This window comes from Caretta caretta, chromosome 4 (genome assembly GCF_965140235.1).
Source record: "Caretta caretta isolate rCarCar2 chromosome 4, rCarCar1.hap1, whole genome shotgun sequence".
Classification (NCBI taxonomy): domain Eukaryota; kingdom Metazoa; phylum Chordata; order Testudines; family Cheloniidae; genus Caretta; species Caretta caretta.
The window spans coordinates 110,829,178-110,856,743 of record NC_134209.1 but is presented as its reverse complement, the minus strand read 5'-3'; the positions used below and the strand labels follow the sequence as shown (position 1 = coordinate 110,856,743).

Sequence of the window (27,566 nt, the reverse complement as noted above, 5' to 3'; positions counted from 1 at the left end):
GCACATATCAGAACACCAACATCATTAGCTTTTAATTAGTATGTATTGTAATGAAGATAGGAAAGAAAAGGACAAGTTATTAAACTATTCATATATACAGCAAACCTCAAATTTATTCTAAATTAGTAGTTCCAAAGTAGTCTGCAATACCAGATAAATCAATACTAACTGAGTTCTTTAAAAAAGGATTACTGTTTATATAACCAAGGTATAATTTGCAAGGAAATGCATTCTGCAGTACCAGGAACAGCACATATTATAAGGTCAGCCATGAACTGAAGTAAATTGTACAGCATAGAACATTTTTCTGATCTCAATGAAGAATATGGTGTACGTTTTTAATGGCAAGAGTAACTAACCATTGGGGCAATTTACCAAGGGTTGTGGTGGATTCTCCATCACTGACAAGTTTTAAATCAAGAGAGGATGTTTTTTCTAAAAACTATGCTCTAGGAATTATTTTGGGGAAGTTTTATGACCTGTACTATATAGGAGGTCAGACTAGATGATCACAGTGGTTCTTCTTGGCCTTAGAATCTATTAATATAAATGTGCATTTCCATAATAATTCCAGAAGGATTTATAAAGTAATTAAGATATGCAACACTAAGTATATTGAGAAGGTTACTCTCTGTATTACAACATACCTTCCGACATCATCATCTTTTTCACTTCCTGCAAATGTAAGTTTGGTGATTATTCCTAGGATAAAACAACATCTAGCTAACTCTTCAGTGACTCTTTTAACGGCTGAGCTAACAGTATTTTAAAAACTTTTCTCAGTAGAGCTTGAAAATGCACAGAGAACTGACATTGTGTGGATAAACAGTAGGGATCTTTATTGGCTTTTCTAAGTAGGGAGTCTAATATAATAAAGGACGTGAGATTTACTAATTCCTAAATTTTAATTCCAACTCTGACACTTTATGATTTGTGCAAACCATAGATTTTAGTTGCCGCCTTTCTTTCCTCATCTGTAAGGTGGGGATAACTAATTACTACCATACAAAGGTACTGCAAGGATTAGTAGCAATGGTATGGAGATATGCATAGAAATAATTGCTACAATTATCACTGGCTTGATGTTTTTTTTTTCTGAAGAGATTACACAACACAATTTAAAGAAAATATTTATTCTCTGGAAATTAGTTTCCATCCCATTCCAGAATAGATGACATACAAAACACAGCAGCCATTACGACACTATTACAGATAATACATTTATTCTTCAGTTCTTGGACCAGTCTCAGTGATTAGTGCAATACTGATTGAACATCAGGTAATAATTTGAATCAAAATCAGAGACTCACAAGTAATGAATTTTAAACGAATGTAATCACACTTCCATTTTATTACAGAAGTTGTGTTTAAGTTAAACAGTGCCATGGTTCAAACAATATGTATTACGCATGTAGAAAACACTGAAAGATTATTTATACTTTAGGTGAAATATTTTCACTGATAATCCAACAGCCATAAATTCAGGTAGTTTAACCACAGTTGAAAAGTAAACAATATTCAGTTTGAATTTTTTTTTCAAGCAAGCAGCTTTTTTCCTTACATTTTTAGTACCCTTTGCAGCAACTGTGCAAGCTATGGTCAAACCAGGAGAAGACTTTTTTGCAGTATTTCAGTGAAGATTAAAATAGAACATGTTATTCTCTTATATGGGCACACCCACCCAATACAAAAAACTCTCTCACCACTCCATTTTCATCTATTAATGTGGGACTCCAGTGGTGCATGAGACCTCTGCACTAGAATGAACAACAGTCTTAATGACACAATAAAAGATCAACTATGCAATCATCTTAAGATGACACTGAAAAAAATTATGTGGAAATACATGAATAACTGTAAACAGTAAATTCAGGACCAGCCTCAGACAGACAGCATAAGCACTTTGCTGAAATATCGTCCTTCCCACAAAGATAGGCCCTGATTCAGGAAAACATTTAAGAATGTATTTCACATTCAGCACTCTTAAGCAAATGGGATTTAAGCTGATGCTACAAATTAAGACCAACAAAATAATCAAAAGTGCACTGGGGAAAATAAAAGAAAAAATTACAAACTTGCTTTTAGATTTTACAATCGATCGAACAGAGTAAGTGCAAAGTGAGTGATAGAGGAAACCTTGCTACTGCTACATTCCAGCAGACTATTAAAAATAAAACATTATAAAAACCCACAAAATTGTAGCTTTTCTGTCCTTCCTTTCAGAAAATACAGATTACCAAGACACTTGTATTGAGATGGCAGCTTTCTCTTTCAGAATTAACTTCCTCCAGACTGATGTGTTCAGTGCTAACCACCATGAGACATAACTGTGACATAACAACGACAGTTATGACATCCATTCATATCAGGAAGAGGAACAAGCTAATCACAGAGGACACTGCTTCTGCTTTCATAGAAATATGGCAACAGGAAAAAAAATGAGAAAATATGCTTGTTAATTAAATAAGGACAATATTACACTTTATAAAGCTTGATGAAATATGGCAGTTTCCCTTCCCTCCTCAATATTAATGAATTTAGTGCTCCTGAAGGGTACTAGATTGGTAGAGCCTGAACCCTCTCTTTATCCTCAGAAGAGCTATAGCACAGATTGCAGCCTCAATCAATGTCTTGCTCCATCTTGATCTGGTGGGACCACCTCTAAGGGTGAAAGGATAATTTAGTCTCCATGCTCATTTCATTCCTGGCCATTCTGTGATAGGATGAATTAGTGCCAGTTTGATGGGTGGTTTTGTGATTGAGCCATCTGTTCACAAGGAAATTCATTTCACATGTGATTACTGAATAGCCATCAGATAACAACTTTGTCACTACCAAGCTTGTCACATCCAAAAGAGGAACCTAAAGATGAAAGTTTTACCTCACATTCCTGATCATATGAGCTAGCCAGTCCCCTACATACACTTTCTTTAAATCAATTTCAACCTGTTTAGCGGAGAGAAGATACTGCAAGATTTGTCATCCGATTATCTCATGTTACTTATTCTTATATATTATTAGACAACCACAGTATGTATGTGCACTTTGGTCTCTTTTTACAAGATTTCTCCCATATTGAGAAAAGGGTTCTGGACATACAGAGCATAAGCAAACTGTACTTAACATTTAAATGGTCATTTTCAATTGAAGTACTCTGGTTAGAACACGAACAAAGTCTGCATTCAAAATGATGGGTGAAATCCTGGCCCCACTGAAGTCAATGGCAAAACTCCCACTGGCTTTAAATTCCAGGGTTTCATACCAGGAATTTTCTACACTTAAAAACTCTGTTTAATCTTAAATTATGTCATATTACCAGCACATACATAATTGTCATTTAAAAATCAGCAGCTGTATATAAACACATTTCATCGTCTCTACACTGTACAAACTGTACACACACTTTAACAAACAAGCTATTTATGCCTGGAATAATCAGGTTTTTTGACCTGTTTGATCTGTCTCTTACAAATTCAGCTTTAGGTTTCTTCGTGGAGGGCTCTGTTTTTCTGCAGAACTGTATTTAGTTCCTGAATAACATTTGGTGGCAACTTATCAGATTCCAAATTAGATTTGTTTGTTTTGTTCTCATGTTTCTTCAGTGTCCTTGATTCTTTATAGGGACTTTGGTGTAAGTCAGCAATGTCAGCACCTGTGTCCTCAACACAGGTCAAGCTTCGATGTTTTTTTACATGGTTTCTCACTTTCTCCTCCTTGCGGTCTAGGCACTGTGCCACGATATGTGCTCTTTCTTTTAAATTCTTTTTTTCTTCCACGATGTCATTTTCATCTTGTTCACTGAATGTCAGCTTTCCATCGTTAATATGCTGAATAAAGACAAGAAATCAGAAACAATGGTTCAAATTAACACAATATTCAATAATATTGAGATTGTGAGTTTTGCTCATTACTTTACGTAACAGCTTACAAGAAAAATCAATTTTGCTGAAGAGCTGGGGCAGCATAGCTAATAGTTCTGGCAACAGTAATGGTGTACGAAGCCATGGCCAGGCCCGACTCGGCATGCACACAGCCCCAAGGAGCGGAGCTGCCCCCACTGTGTCAACTAGGGACTGAGCGCATGGACAGGCACCATAGCAGCAGCAGTCTCTCAGGCACAGCCCCTCCCCGCATCCTGAGCTAGACCCCTCTTGGCACACAGCCCCTAGCTACCTCCTGTCCGCATCCTGAATTACACCCCTGCTGGCACCCTGAGTTACCCCCACCTCTGCACACAACCCCTAGCTACCCCCATCTGCCCCCTGCCCCCACACAACCCCGAGGTATCCCTGTCTGCATCCTGGGCTACCTTCTTGCACACAGACAGCCCCTAGCTACCCCCTGCCTGCACCCTGAGTTGGCTGAAAGGCTGAAAAGTGAAGATGAGATCAGGATGCGCCTCACTAATGTATGTCCCCAGCTGGAAAAACTGCAAGGAAAAGCAGGCACATCCATCCCATTAAGAAGACTCCTTGCCTGTAAGTTATTTTATATTTTATTACAATATTTGTTCCTTTTCTAATTAGTTGAGAATAGGATTGGGTCTTTACTTACACAGCAGAGAAACTCACATTTTACACTAAAAAAAACTGAACACAATGTAACGTTCAAAATTGGACAACCATTTTGTTTTAAAATGAAATAAGCATTTTTAACAAAATTGTTAACATTGTTGTGTTGCTTTTTGTTCCGTTTTATACAAAATTGTGTTTTCCTGTTTGACCACAACACAATTCGCTCTCAACATTTTTTTTTAAAGCTTTACGAAAACGGTTTCATTTCAAAGATCTTCAAGCATTTTTTTGAGTGCATATTGCTAGGGATTTCTATTATTACATTAAAATGAAAAGTAAACATGTACATTGTTTATTTACAATATCGCAGTTTATATGAATGTAATAATTAAATTTAATAATTTTCCTCAAGAAGTGTTAATAATGAGCTACAGAGCTTATCGCAAAAAGAAAAGGAGTACTTCTGGCACCTTAGAGACTAACAAATTTATTTGAGCATAAGCTTTCGTGGGCTACAGCTCACTTCACTGGATGCACGCTGTGGAAAATACAGTGGGGAGATTTATATACACAGAGAACATGAAACAATGGGTGTTACCATACACACTGTAACCAGAGTGATCACTTAAGGTGAGCTATTACCAGCAGGAGAGCAGGGGTGTGTGTGTGTGTGTGTGTGTGAAATAAAACCTTTTGTAGTGATAATCAAGGTGAGCCATTTCCAGCAGTTGACAAGAGCCTATCGTAGTTACACACATGGGCCTCGGGGGAAAAAATTTCAGAACCCCGGCGTAGGGGATTTGAGCATGCCACTGTCAACAGTACACAACTTGTTTGTCTGGTTGGTGCAGTCAAGTGGACAGCACTCTTGGAAAAAAAAATGTATTCCAGTCCCCTAACTGGGCAAAAGGGAAGGAAAAGGAACAAAATACATAGTAAGGAAGTGAACTCCCATCTCCAAAGCTCAAGCATTCTTTATCTACTAAAGTAGTCTCTACTCAACTTCTTAAATTTCAGCTGAATCAACATTCACACAATATTTAAAAGAATAATAATATTTTGTCATTGCATTTGGGCAAAATAAACTAATGACATTTTAAAATAGATTTTTTTCCTAAGAAAGAATTGAGAGTTAAGGTTGCTGATACTATAGTTCCCATTCATTATGAGTGAAATTCACCCAGGAGCAACTTCGCTGTGGATGCTAATGGAATTATGGCGTTCTGATACCTGGGGGAACGTCAGCCTTAGAATGACCAAGCATGGGCACTTCATACCCTTGCATGTGCTAAAACTGGCTTATATACATAGGCCAGATCCTTTTCTGGTGTAAGCTGTCGTATCTCTACTGACTTCTACAGAGCTACGACAATTTACACCAGCTAAGGCTCTACCCCTGGCTCTCTGTAGGCCAGCACAGAAATAGGGAGTGATAGCACGGTTATTGGCTGTAATGTGTTTACGTGTTGACAGTGGCCAAGAATCACTACACAAGTGTGCAAGGGAGTTCAGAAGCTGCCCCAAAACCTCACTGTTGCAGTAGTTCTATCCTAATAGCGGTGGATGGTCTCATTTTCCATGTATATTAAGAATATAAAGTCTGAACAGTAATTCTGCAAACCTCTACAAACAAAATAGAGTTCAATTAATAAGTATGATGACCCTGAATAAAAAAAATCTTCATAAATACATACAAAATAACTTTTTGGTGTATTCCCTGGGGCTCTTTAAATGAGGGGTTCGATTTTGATCAGAAGATGCAGTAACATGGCTGGAGGGCTTTCTAAATGTCAGCAAGCCATGGTATTAAATTACTGCCTTGAAATTCAATCTGGAAGAATGCATTTTATTTACAACCCCTAGTAAAACCATGTTTCAATTTTGCATCTTCTAAGAAGCAAAATAGTGATTACATTTCTTAAAACACAATATAGCTCCTTGCTAAATTGGGTACAGTGAGCTCTCTTTGTCCTTGTTCTTTCCCAAAGTTGCTCTGACATGAAATTGGAAAACGCCTAAAACAATAATCACTTTTGAAAAGTATCTTCTGTTTCGAAATAAACTACCAGATCCATATATATTCCTTCTACTTAAAGTGGGGCATATCACTCACAGAGAACTTTTTCAGTGGCACTAGTATAGGCTCAGCACATGTATAATTTATCATTTGCATGTTGTATAAAACCCAGGAAATCGATGAAGCCAGCTGTACAAAGTAAAGGAGGACATAAGACTATACAGAAGATACAGAGCTAAGCGATTCCCCATACTAGTAACGTGCTTCAAACACTAGTCTAAGGTGACCTGTGTTCAGAATTACCATATTGTTCTCCCAGTGATTTCCATATCAAAATGTAACTGTTTTACAATAAGATGACATTTTCCTCTAACTGCCAGCTCTGCAAAAACAATATGGGTATAATAATGATAATCTGGAAGTCAAACTAGGATCCTTTTTCCTTCTGCATATAACCAGTAACAAAGATTGGTCAGACCAAATTATGTCCTCAGTTACATCTGTGCAACACTATTTCTGTCAATGGGATTGCAGAGGTGTAAAATTTAATTTAGTAATAATTCTGATGATGATGCACAAGAATGGACAAATCTATCTTACATGCTGTCTTTTACCTGTGTTGGCTTTTCAAAGCTAACAAGATGAAAAAAAGCAATAACCCCCGTTATCCCCCCCGACCTCACTTTAATCAGCCAAGTAAGTAGACACAATTCAGAATACATAGAGAGAGCAGATCCTTTGAGGAAGGTGGTACAATTTTTACCATTTATGTGATACCGAGTACACTAAATATTAAGAGTGAAATTCAGGCTCTGCTGAAGTTGATGGGAGTTTTGCTGTCAACTAAAATGGAGACAGGATTTTCACCTATTTTTTCCCTTTCATTCCCACAGCAGTCATCCCCGACACAGCTGTCCAGATCCTGTTCCAATGCTGATATCATAGCTATTTTGCAACAGTGCTGGAACATGAAGCTGGTTAATAATTGCTTAATTACTCTAAGTGGGATATTTTTATTTTAGTCATTTGATGTAGTGTAATAAACTTCTAAAAACATTATAAGTTAGTGCTTTCAGCACATACTGCTAAAGATGTTGCACATTGGTTAATTCTATTTACCCATTACCTTTCATATTTTTAATTTAAACTTTACTGGTAAATGTTTTTCATACATTTATATTTTGTGCTACATATTTTATTTGTCCATGTGCAGCAAAATTCCTTCAAATACGAATCAGTGCAGAAAAGTATGTCCTGAACTTTGTTGGTATCATTTTCCTCATATAGCCTTTTTTTTTTTTAAATTGATCTATGGGTTTCTTAGCAAATCACCTTTCTGCTACCTTTATACTACTATTATATTAATTTTTTTTTCAATTGCTTCAGTATCAGGAAGCCTGCCAAACTATCAATGGGGCCACTGGACAATCAAGGTGCTAAAGGAAAACTCAAGGAAGACAAGGCTGCTGTAGAGGAGCTAAATGAATTCTTTGCATAGGTCTTCACTGCAAAGGACGTGAGGGATATTTTCACCGGAGCCATTCTTTTTAGGTGGCAAATCTGAGGAACTATTCCAGACTGGAGTGTCAATAGAGGAAGTTTTTGAATAAATAGATAAATTAAAACAGTCATAAGTCACCAGGACCAGATGGCATTACTCAAGAAGTTCTGAAGGAACTCAGACACGAAACTTTAGAACTACTAACTGGGTTATCTAACCTATCATTTAAATCAGCCTCTGTACCAGATGATGAAGATAGCTAATGTAAAGTCATTTTTTTAAAAAGGCTCCAGAGGTGATCCTGGCAATCATAGGTCAGTAAGTCTAGCTTCAGTATCAGGAAAATTGGTTGGAACTATAGTAAAGAACAGAATTATCAGACACATAGATGAACACGATATGTTGGGGAGGAGTCAACATGGCTTTTGCAAAGGGAAATCATGCCTCACCAATCTATTAGAATTCTTTGAGGGTCTCAACAAGCATGTGAATATAGTGTACTTGGACTTTCAGAAAGCCTTTGAGAAGATCCTACACCAAAGGCTCAAAGTAAGCAGCCATGGGATAAGAGGCAAGATTCTCTCATGGTTCACTAACTGGTTAAAAGATGGAAAACAAAGGATAGGAATGGTCTGTTTTCAGAAGGGGGGGGGGGGAGGGAAGGGTAAATAGCAGGGTGCCTCAACAATTTGCACTGTTCAACATATTCATAAATGATCTAGAAAGGGGGTAAACAATGAGATGGGAAAGTTTGTAGCTATTCTTTATACAGATCTGAGGACATTACCATCGTGTGTTTAACAGTCTATTGTATCAAAAGGAATGAAAATGCATGCCACAACTGAAATGGTTACCTTCATAAGTTTGGAATCAAATCCTTTGTTGGTTAAACTGAAATATTATTTTTCCTCCTCCTCTTTTTGAACTATCTCAGTTGCATACTTTAAGACGACTAATTTAGATTCCAACAATATATGCAAAAAATGCTAGTTTACCCTTTCCAATGCTTAGTTTTATTCTAATTTTCTTAAGGTATTCAAACAGGACCTGTGTAGCTCTATTTTTATATATCAAGTTCGATTCTTTTTTATGGCAGAGTTAGTTATTAACATTAAGGTTTCACATCACTATGAGCACTAATTATAAACCTTTTTCTGATATGACTGCCACATGTTTGGCATGACATAATGGAGTTCTTGCCAACAGGGCACAACAAAATCAAGGTGGTCCTGGTAATGTTTAGATTCAAAATTATGTAGTTCAAGAAAGAAAGGTAAAATCTTTACTTCCAAAAAATGCTCAATCTCCAGCTAGCTTAAAGATAGTATAATAAACATTACATTGTACTTGTGACATCAAGCAAAAGGAAAGTATGAAAACAAGATTATGGGGTTCCTTCAATTGCATGATAAGTTTCTCTTTTTTACAGGAAAAAATATTTTAAATGGTAGGAATAAAAGGGGTTATTGAATAACTATAGAACAAGGTAAATTTAAAGGAGGTCTTTGAATGAGTAAAGGAGATTGAATAAAAAAAAAAATAGAGTTAACAGAACTCAGTGTCCATTTAGGAAGCAATGTCAGAATTGCCTGAAGAGACTGACTAACTGTATCACACATGCATCTGCCTCAGGGAGGCAGTATGGCTTAGTGGATAAAGCATTAAACTCTGACTTTGGAGACCTGGGGTCTATTCTTAGTTCTGTGAGTGGGTTGCCTTGAACAAGTCACTTCACCTCCCTGTACTTCAGTTTCTTGATCTGTAAAATGGGGGAAAGGATGCTTACCCGCTTGTTAAGTGCTTTGAGGCCTACTGATGAAAAACATACAACAGTTAGTTGTTATTACTATTATGTAGGGTCAATGGTAGCAACTGTTCTGTTCCACCCTCAAAATGTTCCCCATTCCTATGTTCCACCTCAGTGCTCCTTTTTTGGGTGCTAATGGTTCATCTGATAAATCACTTATGTTAAGACTGAGAAACACCATTCATCTGAGAAGTCTAGTGGCACTTGAGTAAGTCACTGCAAACAGCTGTTACCATTGCTCCAGACTTCTTATTCTGTAAGCCTTGTGGCAAATTGCTGACACTACTTTGATGGGTCTCGCGCTCTCTCTTCTTGGGGACGGTTCAGGGCACCGTTTCTCACCCCTGGACTGGGGTATTAACTGCTCTACTAGTGTTCTACAGGAGGGAAGTGGAGAGGGAGGTACCCGGGCCCATCCTCTACTCCGGGTCCCAGCCCAGGGGCCCTAGGGATAGCAGTAAACTGCTTGAACTAGCAGTTCCTTCCCCTGGACTACTTCTCTCCCCTGCCCTTCAGCTTGTGGGGCTTCCTGCCCTCCCTCTGCACAAACCAGGTGTCCCTTTACCTAGGGTCTTGGTCTTCTTAGCCCACCACAGCACTTCTCCAAACTCTCCTCTGCTTCCCTCCAAACTGCTCTCTGCTCCAACACCAATCCACTCTGCTTCAACTCCTCCAAACTGCTCTCTACTCCAACACCAATTGACTCTGCTTCAACTCCTTTCCTTGTCTGATTGAAGCAGGGGAGTTTTATCAGGTGACTGGCTTCAGGTGCTTTAACTGGCTTCCTGTGCTTTAATTAATCTATAGCATACTTTCTTCCCTCTGCAGGGAATAAGGCTTCTAACACTCTCCTACTGCCTTCTGACCATGCTGTATCACAACCTAATAATGTTATAATTGAAATGTACAGCATTTAGTTCCATCTTAACTTAATTTTCAAATGGAGCTCTTTGCTACTAATATTTTAGGATAGATACCTAAAAGTGCAAGGCTGCTTTGGAGACAGGAAAATATATGGTACAGTACACACACAAAGCTATATCATCAAGGACTTTATTTAAAAAAAATCCTTATTAATTTGTAGTAACATTCATGGTAAAAATCCCATTTAATTCCAATGGGTGGCTCTTACTAAACAAATCCAGTGTTAATTTACCAACTTGCCACAGGGCTAGCTCATAATGCATTTAATTACATTGTCGTAACTATTCCTTTAATGGCAAAGCAATACAAAGGACACTAACATTAGAAACATCTACATCTCACATTTATCCAACTCCAGAGAGAGTACTGCTCCTGGACTATCTAAAAAGGACAACAAAATATAGCATTGTAATTAAAGTTCAACACAAACTTTAACCACCAGCTTACCTCTGCGTTTCCTCTGGTTTTAGAAGTATTTTTCTCCTGCTGAATGGGAATTAAAGGTAAGCCTCCAATCTTTGGATTTTTAGTGATAGACTGTTTTCTTGCTTTTCCAGCTGGTGGCCATATATCACTGTGCTGTTGAAACAAAAATTCCTTACTCTTGGCATTCCTTACTCTATACACTGCTTTTTATGTACAAAATTGCCTTAGTAAGCCTATATACTATGTTGTACTATTGCTCCATATAAAACAATGACTTTTTTTTTTTTAAGATAACAGGAGCATGTTTTTTTATAATTATGTTGATGCTTCTACAAATGCATCAGAAGTATTGCTGGAGGACTGCAAGATGCTAAGTGAACAGAGCTTTAAGGTCTTAGTATACTATGTTCCAGAGGTGTTCCCTCCACACTATATATCAAAACATATCTATTGGCAATAGAACAAAAAATCAACATTTAGGAAAACAAATGTGTCTATTTTGCTTTCTAGCTCCAAAATTCTACATAAATTGTATATATAAATACAATTATCTGACCCAATATGAAAGTAAATGTTTAAATGTAAGGGAACATTTATACCACTAATTTATTACTATAAGTTAGTTGTCATAACAGTTATGGTTCAGACTTCCAAGGAACTTCAGGGGATTTAGTCATACATCTTCCCCGCCCATCCCAAAGGATTAAATGTACTCAGTAGAAAATCTTTAAAAATCTTAACCTACAACATGTAATCTCCTCATGGCTGAAACATAAAACAGGTATCAGAGGGGAGCTGTGTTAGTCTGGATCTGTAAAAGCGGCAAAGAGTCCTGTGGCACCTTATAGACTAACAGACGTATTGGAGTATTAGCTTTCGCGGGTGAATACCCACTTACATTGGTGGACGTGCAGGTGAATGAACCGGTGATGGTGTGGCTGATCTGGTTAGGTCCTGCGATGGTGTCGCTGGTGTAGATATGTGGGACATATCTGGGACATATCTACACCAGCGACACCATCACAGGACCTAACCAGATCAGCCACACCATCACCGGTTCATTCACCTGCACGTCCACCAATGTAATATACACCATCATGTGCCAGCAATGCCCCTCTGCTATGTACATCGGCCAAACTGGACAGTCCCTACGTAAAAGGATAAATGGACACAAATCAGATATTAGGAATGGCAATATACAAAGACCTGTAGGAGAACACTTCAACCTCCCTGGACACACAATAGCAGATTTAAAGGTAGCCATCGTGCAGCAAAAAAAACTTCAGGACCAGACTTCAAAGAGAAACTGCTGAGCTTCAGTTCATCCTCAAATTTGACACCATCAGCTCAGGATTAAACAAAGACTGTGACTGGCTAGCCAACTACAAAAGCAGTTTCTCCTCCTTTGGTGTTCACACCTCAACTGCTAGAAGAGGGCCTCATCCTCCCTGATTGCACTAACCTCATTATCCCTAGCCTGATTCTTGCTTGCATATTTATACCTGCCTCTGGAAATTTCCACTACATGCATCCGATGAAGTGGGTATTCACCCACGAAAGCTTATGCTCCAACACGTCTGTTAGTCTATAAGGTGCCACTGAACTCTTTGCCGATAAAACAGGTAGACAGCAAGTAGAAACACCATTTCTTTGGGTGAAGGGATTAATTACATTTTAGTATAAAGAATTATGGGTGGAATTCACTAGGGAGACTTAGGCATTGCAATAAGTAAGCTGTAGCTCACGAAAGCTTATGCTCAAATAAATTGGTTAGTCTCTAAGGTGCCACAAGTACTCCTTTTCTTTTTGTGAACACTCACCTGGTTTCAGATGAAGCTTTTCTACTGTGTGGAAATAATCATTGAGGCAGGAGGACTTGAACTTGGGTCTCATGCCTCCCAGGTGTGTACCCTAACAATTGGGCTATAGAGTCACACTAACTTCCTTGGTGTCCAATGAATATTTAATTATTTAAACAAAGTGAGACAGTTTTAACATAGGAGATTGAGGGAGACCCACCCCAACGTGGCCAATAGCCCAGTGGTTAGGGACCACACCTAAGAGGTGGGAAACCCCATTTAAAATCCCTTTGTCAAATCAGCTCAACAGAGTTTTCAGTCCAGGTCTCCCACATCCTGAATGCTCTAAGCATTGGGCTAAAGGACAAACCACTCTTCCTCCTGCTTAGTGTGGGTTTAGGCATGCTTTGCACAGTCTACTGGAATGGGCCCCAAAAGTAAGATAGGTGTGGGGGGAAATGCCTATGTTGTGAATTCTGTTGAGAGTTAGGTACTGGGCAGTGGCAGGAGTTAGATGGCTATGCGCATGCCCAACTGGTGACTTTAAGGTGGTCAGGTGGAGCCTGAATGTGGGACTTCAGAGCTTAAGTCCCCCTTGTGAATCCCACCCTGTGTGTCTGTAACAGTTTTAATTGAATAGGAAATAATAAATTATGAATATTTGCAACTCATTAGGCAAAATTAAAATTTACTTATTCATAGTTCTGACTTATCTAGGTGGCTCTTGTCAACAGAAATATATCAAAACATCTTTGTCTTTTCAGAAGAGAACATATAATATATCCAGTCTACCTTGTAAATATTATTCAAGAGTGAAGAGTCTGTAGATTGGTCTTGCAAAGCACAAAATGCAGGCATAAGAGAAAGAGTACGTGTTTGCTGCCATTATACATGGCCTCTAAATTCAGACAAGATATGTTTATCACCCAGGCTTATAACTTGGAGATCATCTTTCACTCTTCCTTCTCAGCATGCCCAAATATTGCAGTTTCTTCCTCCACAGCATATTATAATTAAAGAACTGTAACCATTCCTCAGTTATGCCATTAGTCCCTGATGGATTCAACGAGGTGGAAAGTCTCTGGGAAGGTTGAGCTCAGAGAAACAGGCAGTGTTTGCATTGCATTTATCCGATGGATGCAGAATGTTATTTCAAAGCAACTGAAGAGAGAATTTCTGATGCTCAACTTACAATGATTTCTGAAATTCTTCAGAGTTTTCTAAACTTTTAAAAATTCTCCATGGAATATACTGCAAGAATTCTGCATGTATTTGTTTAGTTTAAAAGGGTCACATATTCAACTGGCTTTCATAAAGAGGTTTTGCACTCCAAATAACAAATTTTCTTTCTAAGCAAAGAAACAAGGTTCCCTTATTTGCAGTATTAAGCAGAATTACTGCCTACGTACTTGAAGGTGTATCTTCATCAGGGTGCTAATTTTGGCTTTACTTGTCAGCCCCGTGATGTGCTCAGAGGAATACATGCACACAGAAATTAGAATTGGAAAAGATCTTTTTTCCTCATCTTCCCATCAATACCTTATTTCCTAGATAACTATGTTAAGTGCCTTTTGTCCAGACTAGTTTTATTAAATTCAAGACTGGACTTGAGCCATATCCCATGGGATGACCATGCCACACGCTTAAGGAAAACAATGATCCTATTTTAGGCTTTTTTTTTTTTTTTTTTTTTTACTGTTTACCAATCAAAATACAAAATTAATAATTTCCATACTAACCCAAACTTCTCCAATTGAAGCCAGAAAACTAGAATAATTAGGTTATAGTGGGATAAACTTTACAACACTATGGTACCTACCTCATCAGAGGAGGGAAAAAGAAAAGGATTAATAAGTAATATCTTCCCTGAATACCACACTGTTCAGCTAAAGAGCAAAAGTTTCTACGGAGTAAGAGAAAATGGGTCTATCACCAAGTTAGGCTTCTTCCTCTTCTAACGGCAAAGACTCTACCTTTGGATAATTTAATGCAAATATCTTGACACCTATATGCCTTCTTTACATTCATCTTGAAGTTCAAATCTAGGTTCATCACACTATTCAAACAAATGAACCCTACTGTCTAAAAATCTATCCACAGAAATGTGTTCAGATATCATGCCAATGCATCTTGTATAAGAACAGAAAGCATAATAATTTTAAACATGGTCATCATTGAAATGCTGATTCAGGATAACAAATCCAGCTTACATACTTACAATGTTTTTTCTAATATATAGTGGTGATGAGGATTAACTTCATACCAGAGACAAACACTTGCATGTACAAAGCATTCTGAGATTTTATGATAATCTTTTGGAACATGAGTTATTACATCTTCAAGTACTGATTTTACTGCAAATAATATTTTACCATGGAAAAATAGATCAGTGGTGTCTCATTACCACCTAATGGCACAAATAATTCATGGTGTTGCTACATCTGCTAAAGACCAGAATGCTGAATAAAATTCTTCCCTTAATACAGCCTGTTAATATTGTTAATTTATATACTGCATATCATGAGTAAGGCTGCGATTTAGTCGTGGCGGTCATGGAATCTGTGACTTCCAAGGCTGTGAGTGGGCAGCGGGGGGACCCCTGGAGCTCCCAGCAGCCGCGAGCAGTAGGGGGAGCCCCCGCAGCTCCCAGACACTGCAGGAGGCAGGGGGGACCCCTCAACTTGGAACTGCCAGCAGAGAGGGGACCCTGGAGCTACGAGCCCCCATGGGTGGTGGGGGCCCCTGAAACTCCCAGCCTGCCCGCAGCTGACCAGGCTCCCCACTTTGCCATGGATATTTTTAGTAAAAGTCAGGGACAGGTCACAGGCTTCTGTGATTTTTCATTATTTGCCCTATCCGTGACTTTTACTAAAAATATCTGTGACAAAATCTTAGCCTCAATCATGAGTAATGAGATGACAGTTTTCAAAAAAAAAAAAAAAAAATTGAGGAATATGCTGAAGTTGGGGGGAAAAAAGTAGCACCATGCATTCTTCCATTTAAACAATCCCCAAAAGATATGAACTGCTTCTGTAAGTCTTCATTCCAGATTGATTTAATGAATATGTTTCACTCCATACTTGCTGGTCAGCGTTGTAACATTATCTTTCTTGTGATCTTGCGTCAATAGGACTTGAACAGAGTTACTAAGCTTGGATAAGTTGTTTTTAAGCAACCTATGTCAATAACCTGTGAACCTATTCATTGAGACCCTGCCCTTGTTATCCCCATGAGATGTATTTCCAGTTTGGTAGCTGTTTCCATGGAAACCACAAGTGTTACTTCGCCTGGAGGAGCTGAATAAGACAAGGTTTTGAAAAGTCTGTTGCTTCCGAGATGTGCATTACACATCCCACTTCCACTATTTACAAAGGTCAAAGACAGACTCTCCCTCAAAGTATATGATTATATAGTATGTATTGCAATAATCATGTGTCCATTCTGTATTATATACTCAGAACACAAGCAGGATAATCATATATATTAATTTTTACGACAGAAGGTACATTAACAATGAAATAATTTTTTTAATAGAATGACAGCCTGCGAGGGCTGCTAACTATTACATTCTCAACCTTAATATTGCTATAAGTGCACACGACACAGTAAATTCTAAACAATTTATGGCTCCCGCTGCAATCGTACCTCCTTGAATATACCGCATTGTATTGTTTGACTTTGTTGTATAATGACTTCCATATGAAGAAAAAGGAAGCCAAATTTAACAGCGTCATCTACTTCCACATTTGTCACATGTTTATTTTCTCATCTTCTCCCCAGGGGAGCAGTGGAATGTTTTGGTTTGGAATTTATATACACACACACATTGCCATATGTTTATGTTAGAGAAGGAAAGGTCAAAGAAACGTGCCTTGCATTTAGAGGGAAAGGTGGTGAGGTTTGTGATGGTCCTTACTTCCTGTGAGAGTTCATTCTTCATTCTTGGGTGAGCTCCTGAGAAAGCTCTGCACAGACAAGCTTTACCCTTGTTATAAAGAGTCCCAAAGACCATCTTCAGGTTAAAAAAATAATCACCTTTGATCAAATAGAGTGAACATTGTGAAAATCTCCTCTCCTCCTGTTCAGCCATGGTGTAGGTAGTGAGAGGGTGTTTGTCAGTAGTGGCAGGGGATGGGCCATCTCATGTGGGGTTGGGGCAGTAGGAAATACCTACCCTAAATCCCACTTAGTGGTGTAAGGACATAACCAGGTATGAAAATATCCCAGATGTAGGTGGCCATTTCTGTACCTACTTCCTGTCCACATCCCATTTATCCCTTGGCTATGCACGGGTTTGCTGCTGCTGCTTTTCAGTGCTTTATGTTCAGTTGGTGCCCTTTTTACAAAAGTCAGGAAGGGTTTTTTCTGCCCCTCCAGCTGATGAGCAGAGTGACAGTTTTTAGCCTCTCTTCACCCAAAGAAACTTGGGAAAATTAGCTAGAGAGAGAGTTTATTTTGTCCAATTTTATTTTGCTTATTACAACTGCATGGCAGGTTTCCAGTGTGGGACCAGTAGTGTCCAGAGCTGCCATTGCAATACAGAGTGGGAGATGGGCTACATTTGGCTGGTGGAATTGCTGTGCAAGCTAAGGGAGGGGAAGAGCAAGCTTCTGTATCTTACACAGAAAGAGGCACCTCATCATCTTTCACATAAGGAAAGGGGAGAGGAGGATTTGGCAGGTTGGGTGCCAGATTTCTGGGATGGTTCCACGTAAGGTGTCTCTTAAGCATTTCGCATGGCCTCCATGGCCACATCTTGGTGAAATGCACTGGACGTAAGCCACTGGGTAGTTTTACTTAAAGTGGTATAGGGGAAAATCCACTTGAAATCCTCTCCTGGTTGCGCTGCAACCATGTTATGCAAATTATAGAGGTCTTAGCTGTAATCATGGATGTGGTGTGATGCTAACTGTGATGCTTATGTGACTGCTGCATCTGTTTCAATACTTTCTTGAAAAAGAAAATGTGCATTTTGCTCTAACTAGCATTACAACAGCCCCCAGCAAAACAGGCAGCATGTTCTCCCTCTATATGCATCCGATGAAGTGAGCTGTAGCTCACAAAAGCTTATGCTCAAATAAATTGGTTAGTCTCTAAGGTGTCACAAGTACTCCTTATCTTTTTGCGAATACAGACTAACACGGCTGCTACTCTGAAACCTATATGGTGACGGTGCACCAGACTGGAAGCCAGGAGATCTCAAGTTCTATACCCATCAGTTAACTGGGGTTATAAAGATATTTAGCATTGGTGAAACCTGAAAACAGACAGAATTTAAAACACTGGCTGCCACAGGCAGACAAGACGCTGCAGTCACACTCAATACAAGGATGACATTTGCAAACACCTCACCTCTGGCATCTAAAATATCACTTTTCTCTTAGCCCTGTTGAATTTTTAATATTTCCCTACAAGTAAGTATTATCCCATTTTGGTACGCAGGGGCAAGACATGTCTAAGTGACTTAGCGTCCTTTGGACTTACAGTCCTAAGTGCCTATATCTCTTGAGCATGCGACTTAGGCGCTTTTGAAGATTTTACATTCGGAGAATAAAGCTGAGAAAGGCTAAGGACAACATTTTCAAATCTGCTTACTTAAAGTTTTCTATTTCTGAAAAATAGCTAAATTTTCAGAAGTGCTGAACACATGCTACTCCCAATACTCGGCTCCTCTGGAGATCAAAAACACATAGCTGCCTAAATATGGATACAGGCACCCAAATTTAAATGTTGTCTGATATTTCTGAGCTTCAGTGACCTAATCTGTAAAATGTAATACTTCCTTATGAAGGAATCACACAGTCAACGTTTGTCAACTGTTACCTGCAGTGACTTCGCCAAGAAGCATCCTGAATCCTCATGGAAAAAAGTAGAAGCAACTCTGATGCAAATATATCACCATTTTCAAAATTCCCATTACATGGTCGTGTGTACAGCTCTCCACTCTGGGTGAAATGTTCCCCCATCTTTTAATCCCTCTCACCACTACCCAAGCACATTAAAATCCTTTTGTATGGATGTATTCTTGAGCTACCACTCAAAACCATACCCCTCCTTCCCTACAACTTAGTAGCAGGTATCTCTCTATTTGACTTAAGAAATGGGTGAAATCCTGGCCCCACTGAAGCCACTGGGGCCAGGATTTCACCCAATATGTTTACTGGTGACAGGCAAGTGGGTTGCCTCTCTTTGTCCAGATTCTCTGTAACACAAAAGAAAACCCAGGAGAACTCTATGAACTCCTCCAAAAAAACCTACAGCTCAAATGTGAAGTAGTTATTACCTATCACTTGTAAGCACTTGAGCTATAGCCCATACATGGGCTAAGTCCACATCTTCTTGCAGTTGTATACCTCAAGCATTTCAGTACCTTACTGGCTTCACAGCATTGTTCTTTTTGCTACAATATATGGTGCATTCAGAACATCCATACATATATTTGTTTAATTGTTTTTCAGATAAGTACAAATTACTGGTGAAACTCAGTGATTCACCGCTAAATATGAAAATGTAGAGAATTTTTAAAAATAGTTATTTCCTCTGAACAAAGCATTACCTGTGCATTGAAAATACTGGTCATCCACTCCATCTGTGTATCCTGTCCATCACAACACATGTGCCTACAATACAATATGTGGTATCATTAAAATAAACAACAGCTTAATGAAGTATCTAACTGTAGTTGTCACATACCACAGAAGCAGTTCTTGTTTTGACATTCAAAACCTGCTTGGATTTCTCTTAATTATTTAATGTTGTTAGTATTTTATTATTTATATTTTACACATAAGAACTTTTAAAATATATATTAAATATATATTATGAAAAGACTGAGGGCAATGTATATAGGATCCAATTCAGGAATCTGTCCTTATTCTACAAAAACTGATGCACCTGTTTAACTTTAAGCATGTGCTTAGTTCCTTGGATTTCAAATCACAGTTTTAAGCCTGTGCTTTGGGGCTTCGCTGAACGGGGATCTTAGCAAGGATACAAAACTGACAGCTTAAACTAAAAGTTATTGCAACAAATCAACTAATATTTTTGGTAAACAAAAACAAGAAACACACACACATTAGGTTTCAAGCACACTATTTAAAAAATGTTGACATTGAACAGGCAAACACACATCTGTTGGTGTTGATTACTTACCAGTGTTGCTTTTCAGAATATACTGTAAGACCCCAGCTGAAAAAAATAAAACTCCACATTAAAAATAAATATTTATTTATTTACCAGAAACCAAAGCCATAACTTTGAATGCTAGCTTCAGGGTGCTTGCTGAATATTCCATAGGGAAGTTAATTTTACATAGAGATTACACCTCAAAAGCTATTGCAAGAAGTTTAATGTATGGTTCTAATCTGAAAAGCATTCTCATTTAAAATGGCCTTATGGGGTTCTATGTTTACTGTCTCAAAGCTTTTGATATCAACTATGCTCTATTTACAAGTTGTGACAGGACCTTTTTATCTGAGTAGCATGTCTGCCGACTCAGTCAAGCTAGGCTCCTTTCACCTCACGAATCATCAAAACAGCAACAAAGTTCAATAGATCGAATTATGCTCTCAGTTAATCTCTGTGCTACCCCATACATTTTACAGTTTCAGTAACGCCTATGCAACCTCATGGAGTTATACATGTGTAATTCGTTGGAACTTTATTAGGAATTCTTTGATGACATACAAAATGGAATAACATCCAGCTCATTCGGCCTTAGCTGTGTAAGTTCTGCAAGGCTGCCGAGAGTTTAAAATAAGCATTTTTGTCACTAAAGTAAGAAAAACTATGACTGAATACACACAAGGAACACAGCTGAGACAATAGACATTTTTACATGTTCACTTTCAAGAGGAACACTGATATTTAGTCCTCTACAAACACAAATTAATGACTGAGATCCTTTGATGAAGGTGCTATAACAGGCCAAAGTATTCCTACTAGCAGTGATAGGGACATGGATTTGAAGCAGGTAGGGCAAGTAGTGAGGGCAGCCAAGTGAAGACTTGGTTTCTAAAATGAAGTCAGACAATATAATCTAAAATATGGCTCTGCCCCATTTCCAGTGGTGAGAGAAACAAGATTGATCAGCTGAGAGTTTGTAAGGGACTGGAAGGCTGGGGTAAGAAGAATGAATCACAGAGTGGAGAAAAAAAAAAGGAAGGAGCTATGGGACCAGACAATAAGATGGCAGAACGAGCAAACAGAAGGAAAGACAAAGTCAGCGAGAGCAAGCGAGTGCATGCATACACTGACACACACAATATGGCAGAAAAGTTGAAAGGACAACCATAGGGCTCTTTGAAAATGAGCAACTCTGCAGTGAGAGACCTTGGTTTGATGCCAGCTTCTCTCAACTCTGAGGCCTGGGTGTGCCCTAAGGGACAGCGCGCTCTGCCTCTGAAGACAGGAGACCTACTAGTCTGCAGCAACTAACCTGACTCAGTCAGAAGTGCCACTGAATGGCTCACATAGAAAGAAAAGTCACAGCAATATGGAACCTGGAGAAGGAAAATCCTCCAGTGTGGACTCAGGGACTGGCACCAAAGGTCAGGACAAGTAATCTTTTTTGGCACACTAAAGATGTGTCCACCATTGGAATGCAGGATATACGCTATAAGACTAAATTGAGCTAGTAACAGTTACAGCCACAACAGAAAACACACTTCAGATTAAGAAAACCAATCAATAAAGTAATTTTCTAACACAGAAGAGTTAACACGGAACACAGGAACAGACAGCATCAGAACAAGTAATATTATAGAGTGCAATTCCATTCAGAATAGGGAACAGACTTCACTTGGCTTCCTGATTGTGTGTGTGTGTGCACGTGTGTCTCTGTTCCATCACAAAACTCTAGTATTTTGCTATACAGAACATAATCCAGTTTCTTTTCTAATCTTACTTTGTTGGTGGCTTCATTTTCTTCTTCACTCCAAGATAAAGTTTCAGAGAACTGAGGGGCAGCACTTTTTCAGGTTTGCTACTCTGTGAATGAATATAAGTTTCTAATTACTGCACTAGAAATTTACAAAACAGAATGGTTTATAAATGCTCAATCCCCTTTTTAATTCTTTGGCGGTTCTCTATTCTTATCTTTTCATTATGGGTCACTATTTCTAATTTTTCTACCTCCCCCCTATCACCTTTGGGAAAATAACCAATTACCTCATACAGACCTAGTATAATTATAATATATATAATATAATATATATAATATATATATAATATAATATATAATGTGTAAAAGGTACATGTGTTTCACAGCTCCAGCTCGAGGCTAGGAGATTGAAGTGAAGTTGAAAAATTCTCCAGTAGAAAAAAAGAGGCACATTTGAGTGTCTCATACATGGAGCATAAAGCCACACTGATTTAGTATTTGTGGTTCAGCACTTCTAGACCTCCATTCAGCATAAGTTAAAGTGTGCTTAAAGTTAAATACGTATTCTTTGCTGAACCAGGGTCTTAATTTTTCTATGACCAGACAAATGCTTCCAGTCTCTCACTCTCAACCCTGGGGGGGAATAGAAATAGAACAGTTAGATTTTAAAGAACACGGTTGTTTGTACAAAGGAATTTCCATTCAAAATTGTAAAAATGCAGAAAGTTAAGAGTAAATTGTTATTTTTTTCTCTGAATAGGCAAAGTGATAAACTTTACATACAGGCAAAGCCAACTTAGCACACATCCCTACCTTCACCTATTGCCTGCATCAACACAGATTCCCTGAGCCTATTTTTCCTAAACCTAGAATTCCAGTATGGCAGCTGAATGAATAAGTACCTGTACAAAATATATTTCTAAGCTAGCTCCATTACAGTGCAATTTGAATTAACATTTCCTCTTAAAGAAAAGAATGCATCTCCAGCAACAAAAACTTAATTTGTTGTTAATGAGCATTCATTAATTATATCTAATTAGTACTTGTTCTCCACCTGCAAATACCAACCCCCTCAACTACTCTTTTCTAAATAGCACTTAAAATTAAGTTATAATAATTACAAGTACAAAGACAACTATCAAATGACAGCCAAAGACAAATAGTTTCAGGTATCCTGTCAGAACAATTTTTCCATGATTTACTCATTTTTTTTAACTTAAATTCTATAAAGCCATTTAAAGCTCATGCAGTATTTTACCAATTAATAGAAAATGTCACCTGAGTTTAGAAATATATTAAAAAAACAAAACCAAAAACAAATAAACAAAAAACTTGTGAAACAGAACAGTTTAGTAACTGGAAACAAAAAGTTTAAGGCAATTTATACTAATCCTCTCAAACTCTTGCCAAGGTGCTAAGTAAGGTTTTAGGAGTATTAATTAATGCTTACATATGAGCCAATTTCAGCTTTTAGCACTAATTAATTAGACACTTTCTGACACAGAATGATAGGGTTGGAAGGGACCTCAGGAGGTCATCTAGTCCAACCCCCTACTCAAAGCAGAATCAATCCCCAATTTTTGCCCCGATCCCTAAATGGTCCCCTCAAGGACTGAACTCACAACCCTGAGTTTAGCAGGCCAATGCTCAAGACACTGAGCTATCCTCCCCTCCTGTGGTCATTCTACTTAAGAAATATATCTAAGGATTCATAAAAAAAAGACATAGTATTTCATCTACATAATCTTACATTAGCTATTAACGCATTAAGCTCTTCTCTAAGAAAAGGAGACTATTTCCCCAAGGTACTTTAGGGAAAGTACAGTACATGTATAAATCTGCTGCACAAACAAAAACAGGATCAAGACCAAAAAAGCAATACTTTATTTAAAAGATATTCTTTACCAGAAGCTGGCAATGTTAAAATTAATCAAATAAACTAATCATAAATACAATACATGATAATGGGTAAGTTACTTAGTTTTATAATTTTGTATAAATTGCACACATTCAAAAGCATTCTGCAAAGTACTAAACCCCTCTGATATATTATGGACCCAATGTGGCAAAGCTTTTAACACATGCTCAACTTTCTACATGTGGCTAGCCCTGTTAGCCAATGAAATTGCTCATGTGTAGGAAGTTAAGCACATGTATCTTTGCAAGACTGGGCCTAAACCAATAATATAGGTTTACTTTTCTGCTTTTATTATTAAAAAGTTAAGTAACAACTTCATACTTTTTTCAGGAGGGGAATAGGGAAGAGAAGGAAAGAAGATAACATTCACAAAACAGTACACAGAAAAGAGAGAAAATACTAGAGTGAAAGATGTTATTTTCCAAAACTCTTCTATCATGACACTTTTAACAAAAATATTTTTTTAAAAAGTTATTGTACTCTTGTACCTTTTGTTTTCTAAAAGCCTTGAAATTTGTAGGGCAAACAAATAAGCAGTTTATTGGAGCTTTATAATACTTACAACACCCCAGCCTTTAAACAAGCTCTACCCTGGTTTCTAAAAGTTGTTTTAATTAAAATAAAGTTTATCATAATATATAAACATAGCTAAATGAGCTCTTACATTTTCTCAGTTTATTCCACTTTAACAACTCAAACATAAGCAAAACATTTCTTCTTATTTTAATCCCTGAATTGCGTAGGCAAGTATAACAATTGCTGATTTGCCTGTCAACTTGTATTTATTTTTTCATAAGTAAAGGACAGGAGTTTTAAGCTCAACTGCTCATGATTAGAACGGTGCAGAGTATTTGTTTATACCTTCATATCCTTGTAAAGAAGCAGATTTCCTTCCCGTAATACAAAATAACGCTCTTGAAATTTATTTCCAGACAGTAATTTTGATGGTTCTTCTTTGTATTTCAGGTAACCTGCTTTCTCTGTCAAGAAGATGAAAAACATTTGGTTACAGTATTTTTAAATATTGGAAATCACTGAGTACTGAATTTTAATGTGCTGAGTATTATTATGTACCAACACAATGATACCAGAATTTGATTGTTCTAAACTTTCTTATTTAAAAGTTTATTATGAATATATTGGTGTTGAAAAATGTCCTATTGATAGCACAGACAGAGGCCATGTAAGCTGTCTACACTGTCTCGTCAACGTACTTTAAATATGAACATGGAGAGACTAAGGTAAATTTCTAGGAAAGAATATCCCAAAGCTTATTTAGACCTTAGTTTCTTCAATGAGCGTATTCAACAAAAGGTATCAGTTAGTATTAACATATTTTGTCATGCTGGCATTGGATTGTGGTAGTCAACTTATTTCTAGAGCTGTTCAGCCATTTTTGAAAGTAATGTGGCATAGGTAAAAACCTGCCTTTTCTGAAAAGTTTTGCAAATGTTGGTTTTAGGAATTTCTTTTTTCTCTTTCTTTTTTTTCTGTGAAAATTTGTGACTTTTTAAAAATCCAAACCACTGTCAAAAGTTTTCACTGCCAAAAATTGGGTGTTGAGTCAATTCAGTTATGTTTTTGAAAAACTGATTAAAAAGTGCTTTAAAAAAAACAAACGGAAAATAGGATCTCTCAAAACCTGTGCAAGGGAAACAACTTTAAATGTTTGACATTTTTGCAAGTATCTTATTTATTTTACCTGTTCTACTTACTTCAGGTAGGACAAATGGCAGCTGGCAATGACTTTTGGTCACTAATGTCTAGGCTAAATTTGAATGAAACTTTGCTAAATAAATTTCATCTGTACTAATATTTTCTAAGTAAAAAGCAATTACAAAAAATGTCAGTGGGATGAAGAGAGATGTAAAGTGGGAATCTAGAACGTGACTCTGTAGGTGCTACAGGCTGCCACAGCAACAAAGTCTTAAGCAAATCACACATTTTATCCATACATGAAAGTTAATCATGAATACAGCAAAGAGAACTAAGTCATATGTAGGTCCCGTTTAGTTACAAAGATGGTGATACTTAAAAAGAACAACGCCTCACAGCAAATTACCCAGTTAATTATATTTGCGAACTAGTAATTCCTACAATATATCATGATCAGAATCATCAGATTCTTCTGTATGCATGCAATTCCTTTGTACAAGTAATCATGACATCAGAGTATGACACAAAATGTAAAAATTTGGTATTACAACTGATAAGTCAGAATTAGGAATCTACTTGTAATATTGAAGGAGACAGTAAAATGCATGGTTTCTAATAATATAGAGAAATTACTGCACCATTACATTTCTTTAACATTCCCCAGTAATCCCAAAATTACTATAATTACCTAATTTGGCAATATTTTTAGTAACTCAGTCATGTGACAAAGAAATGTCTACTTTTTGTTAATATTTGAAGAGCTTTCATTCTGTATATTCTTCTCTCATACTCACTGCTTATAAGACTATTTTTACATTAAAATGAGTCAAGTGTGGCATTCCTAATCCAATACATTAAAACACACTAAAAAAACTGGAATTGCTGGTAAAACAGAAGCTAATGAGTATGTTGGACTGTTATGAAGAGAAAATAATTTACCATCTGAATATATAACAATCAGTGCTGCTATACATATAGGGGAATGTGATGGGGAGTGCAGAGAAATGGAATTCCTCATTTTTGCCTCATCTGTATATGTTGCAGCAGTGCTTGTAACTATACAGTTTTAAATGCCTGTTCTCTTCTTTATGTTCTTTGCCCTCTTTTTAAGGGTCCTTTAAAAATCTATACCATATATTAATAAATGAGGAAAATTGTTTCTGTAAGTAAAACCTCCAGACTAATTAATATTACCCGTCTAATTTATTTTTTACACACACACACACCCACACACACACACAGAGACTAGGGCTGTCAAGCGATTAAAAAATTAATCGTGATTAATCGCGCTGTTAAACAATAGAATACCATTTATTTTTTAGATGTTTTCTATATTTTCAAATATCTTGATTTCAATTACAACACAGAATACAAAGTGTTCCTGAGGTAAAATCCACCCTCCTGTCTAAACAAGGGCTCACTCAGCTGATGGGAGCCCACCTAGCTCAGTAAAAGGAGGCGAGCCTGGTGAACCCAGTACCAGAAACTACCCTTCCAGAAGCAACAGCAAGACACCTTCCTCACGCGCCTCCTGCACAAGTTATTGCTTACTCCTTCCCATTGTCACCCCCTGATCTCCCACATAGTCCTGCACAAGTCATTACTTACTTTCCCCCTCCCTGTCCTTCCCCAACACTGAATGCTTGTTTGTCTGGCGACTGGCTGAACAAGTAGAAAGACTGAGTGGACTTGTAGGTGCTAAAGTTTTAGATTATATATATACATATATATACACACACACACACACTCTGTAATTGAGACCACATGGATGGACTTCAAGCTTTCGTGAATCTCCATTAACTTCACTAGGGCTCAGTGTGAGTATAAGGGTTCAGGATCTGGACCATGGCTGGGGGTGCGGGCTTTGGTGGGGCCAGAAATGAGGGGTTCAGGGTGTGGGAGAAGGCTCTGGGCTGGGGCAGGGGGGTGGGGTGCAGGGGGAGTGAGGACTCCAGCTGAAGGGTACAGGTTCTGGGGTGGAGCCGGGGATGATGTGTTTGGGGTGCAGGAGGGGGCTCCAGGCTGAGGCCAAGGGGTTTGGAGTGTGGGAGGGGGTGCGGGCTCCATCTGGGGATGTGGGCTCTGGGGTGCGGCCAGGTGGGGAGAGGGGTTTGGGGTGCCGG

General features: G+C 37.9%; 1 protein-coding gene across 4 annotated transcripts in view; it reads right to left on the bottom strand.

Annotated features, from left to right (window-relative positions):
* Positions 1-1,117: 1,117 nt before the first annotated feature.
* Positions 1,118-27,566, bottom strand: part of ARAP2 (ArfGAP with RhoGAP domain, ankyrin repeat and PH domain 2) — a 199,352-nt gene continuing 172,903 nt past the window's right edge. For 3 of the 4 annotated variants that reach the window (XM_075127981.1, XM_048848598.2, XM_075127980.1), the window contains exons 28-33: positions 24,649-24,767; positions 21,894-21,976; positions 20,141-20,176; positions 19,545-19,608; positions 11,211-11,342; positions 1,118-3,827 (exon numbers count right to left, since the gene is read on the bottom strand). In XM_075127981.1, the coding sequence (XP_074984082.1) occupies positions 3,480-3,827; positions 11,211-11,342; positions 19,545-19,608; positions 20,141-20,176; positions 21,894-21,976; positions 24,649-24,767 (782 nt within the window). In that variant the 3' untranslated portion in view covers positions 1,118-3,479. The remainder of the gene's footprint in view (positions 3,828-11,210; positions 11,343-19,544; positions 19,609-20,140; positions 20,177-21,893; positions 21,977-24,648; positions 24,768-27,566) is intronic. The other variant, XM_048848599.2, reaches the window with a different exon arrangement.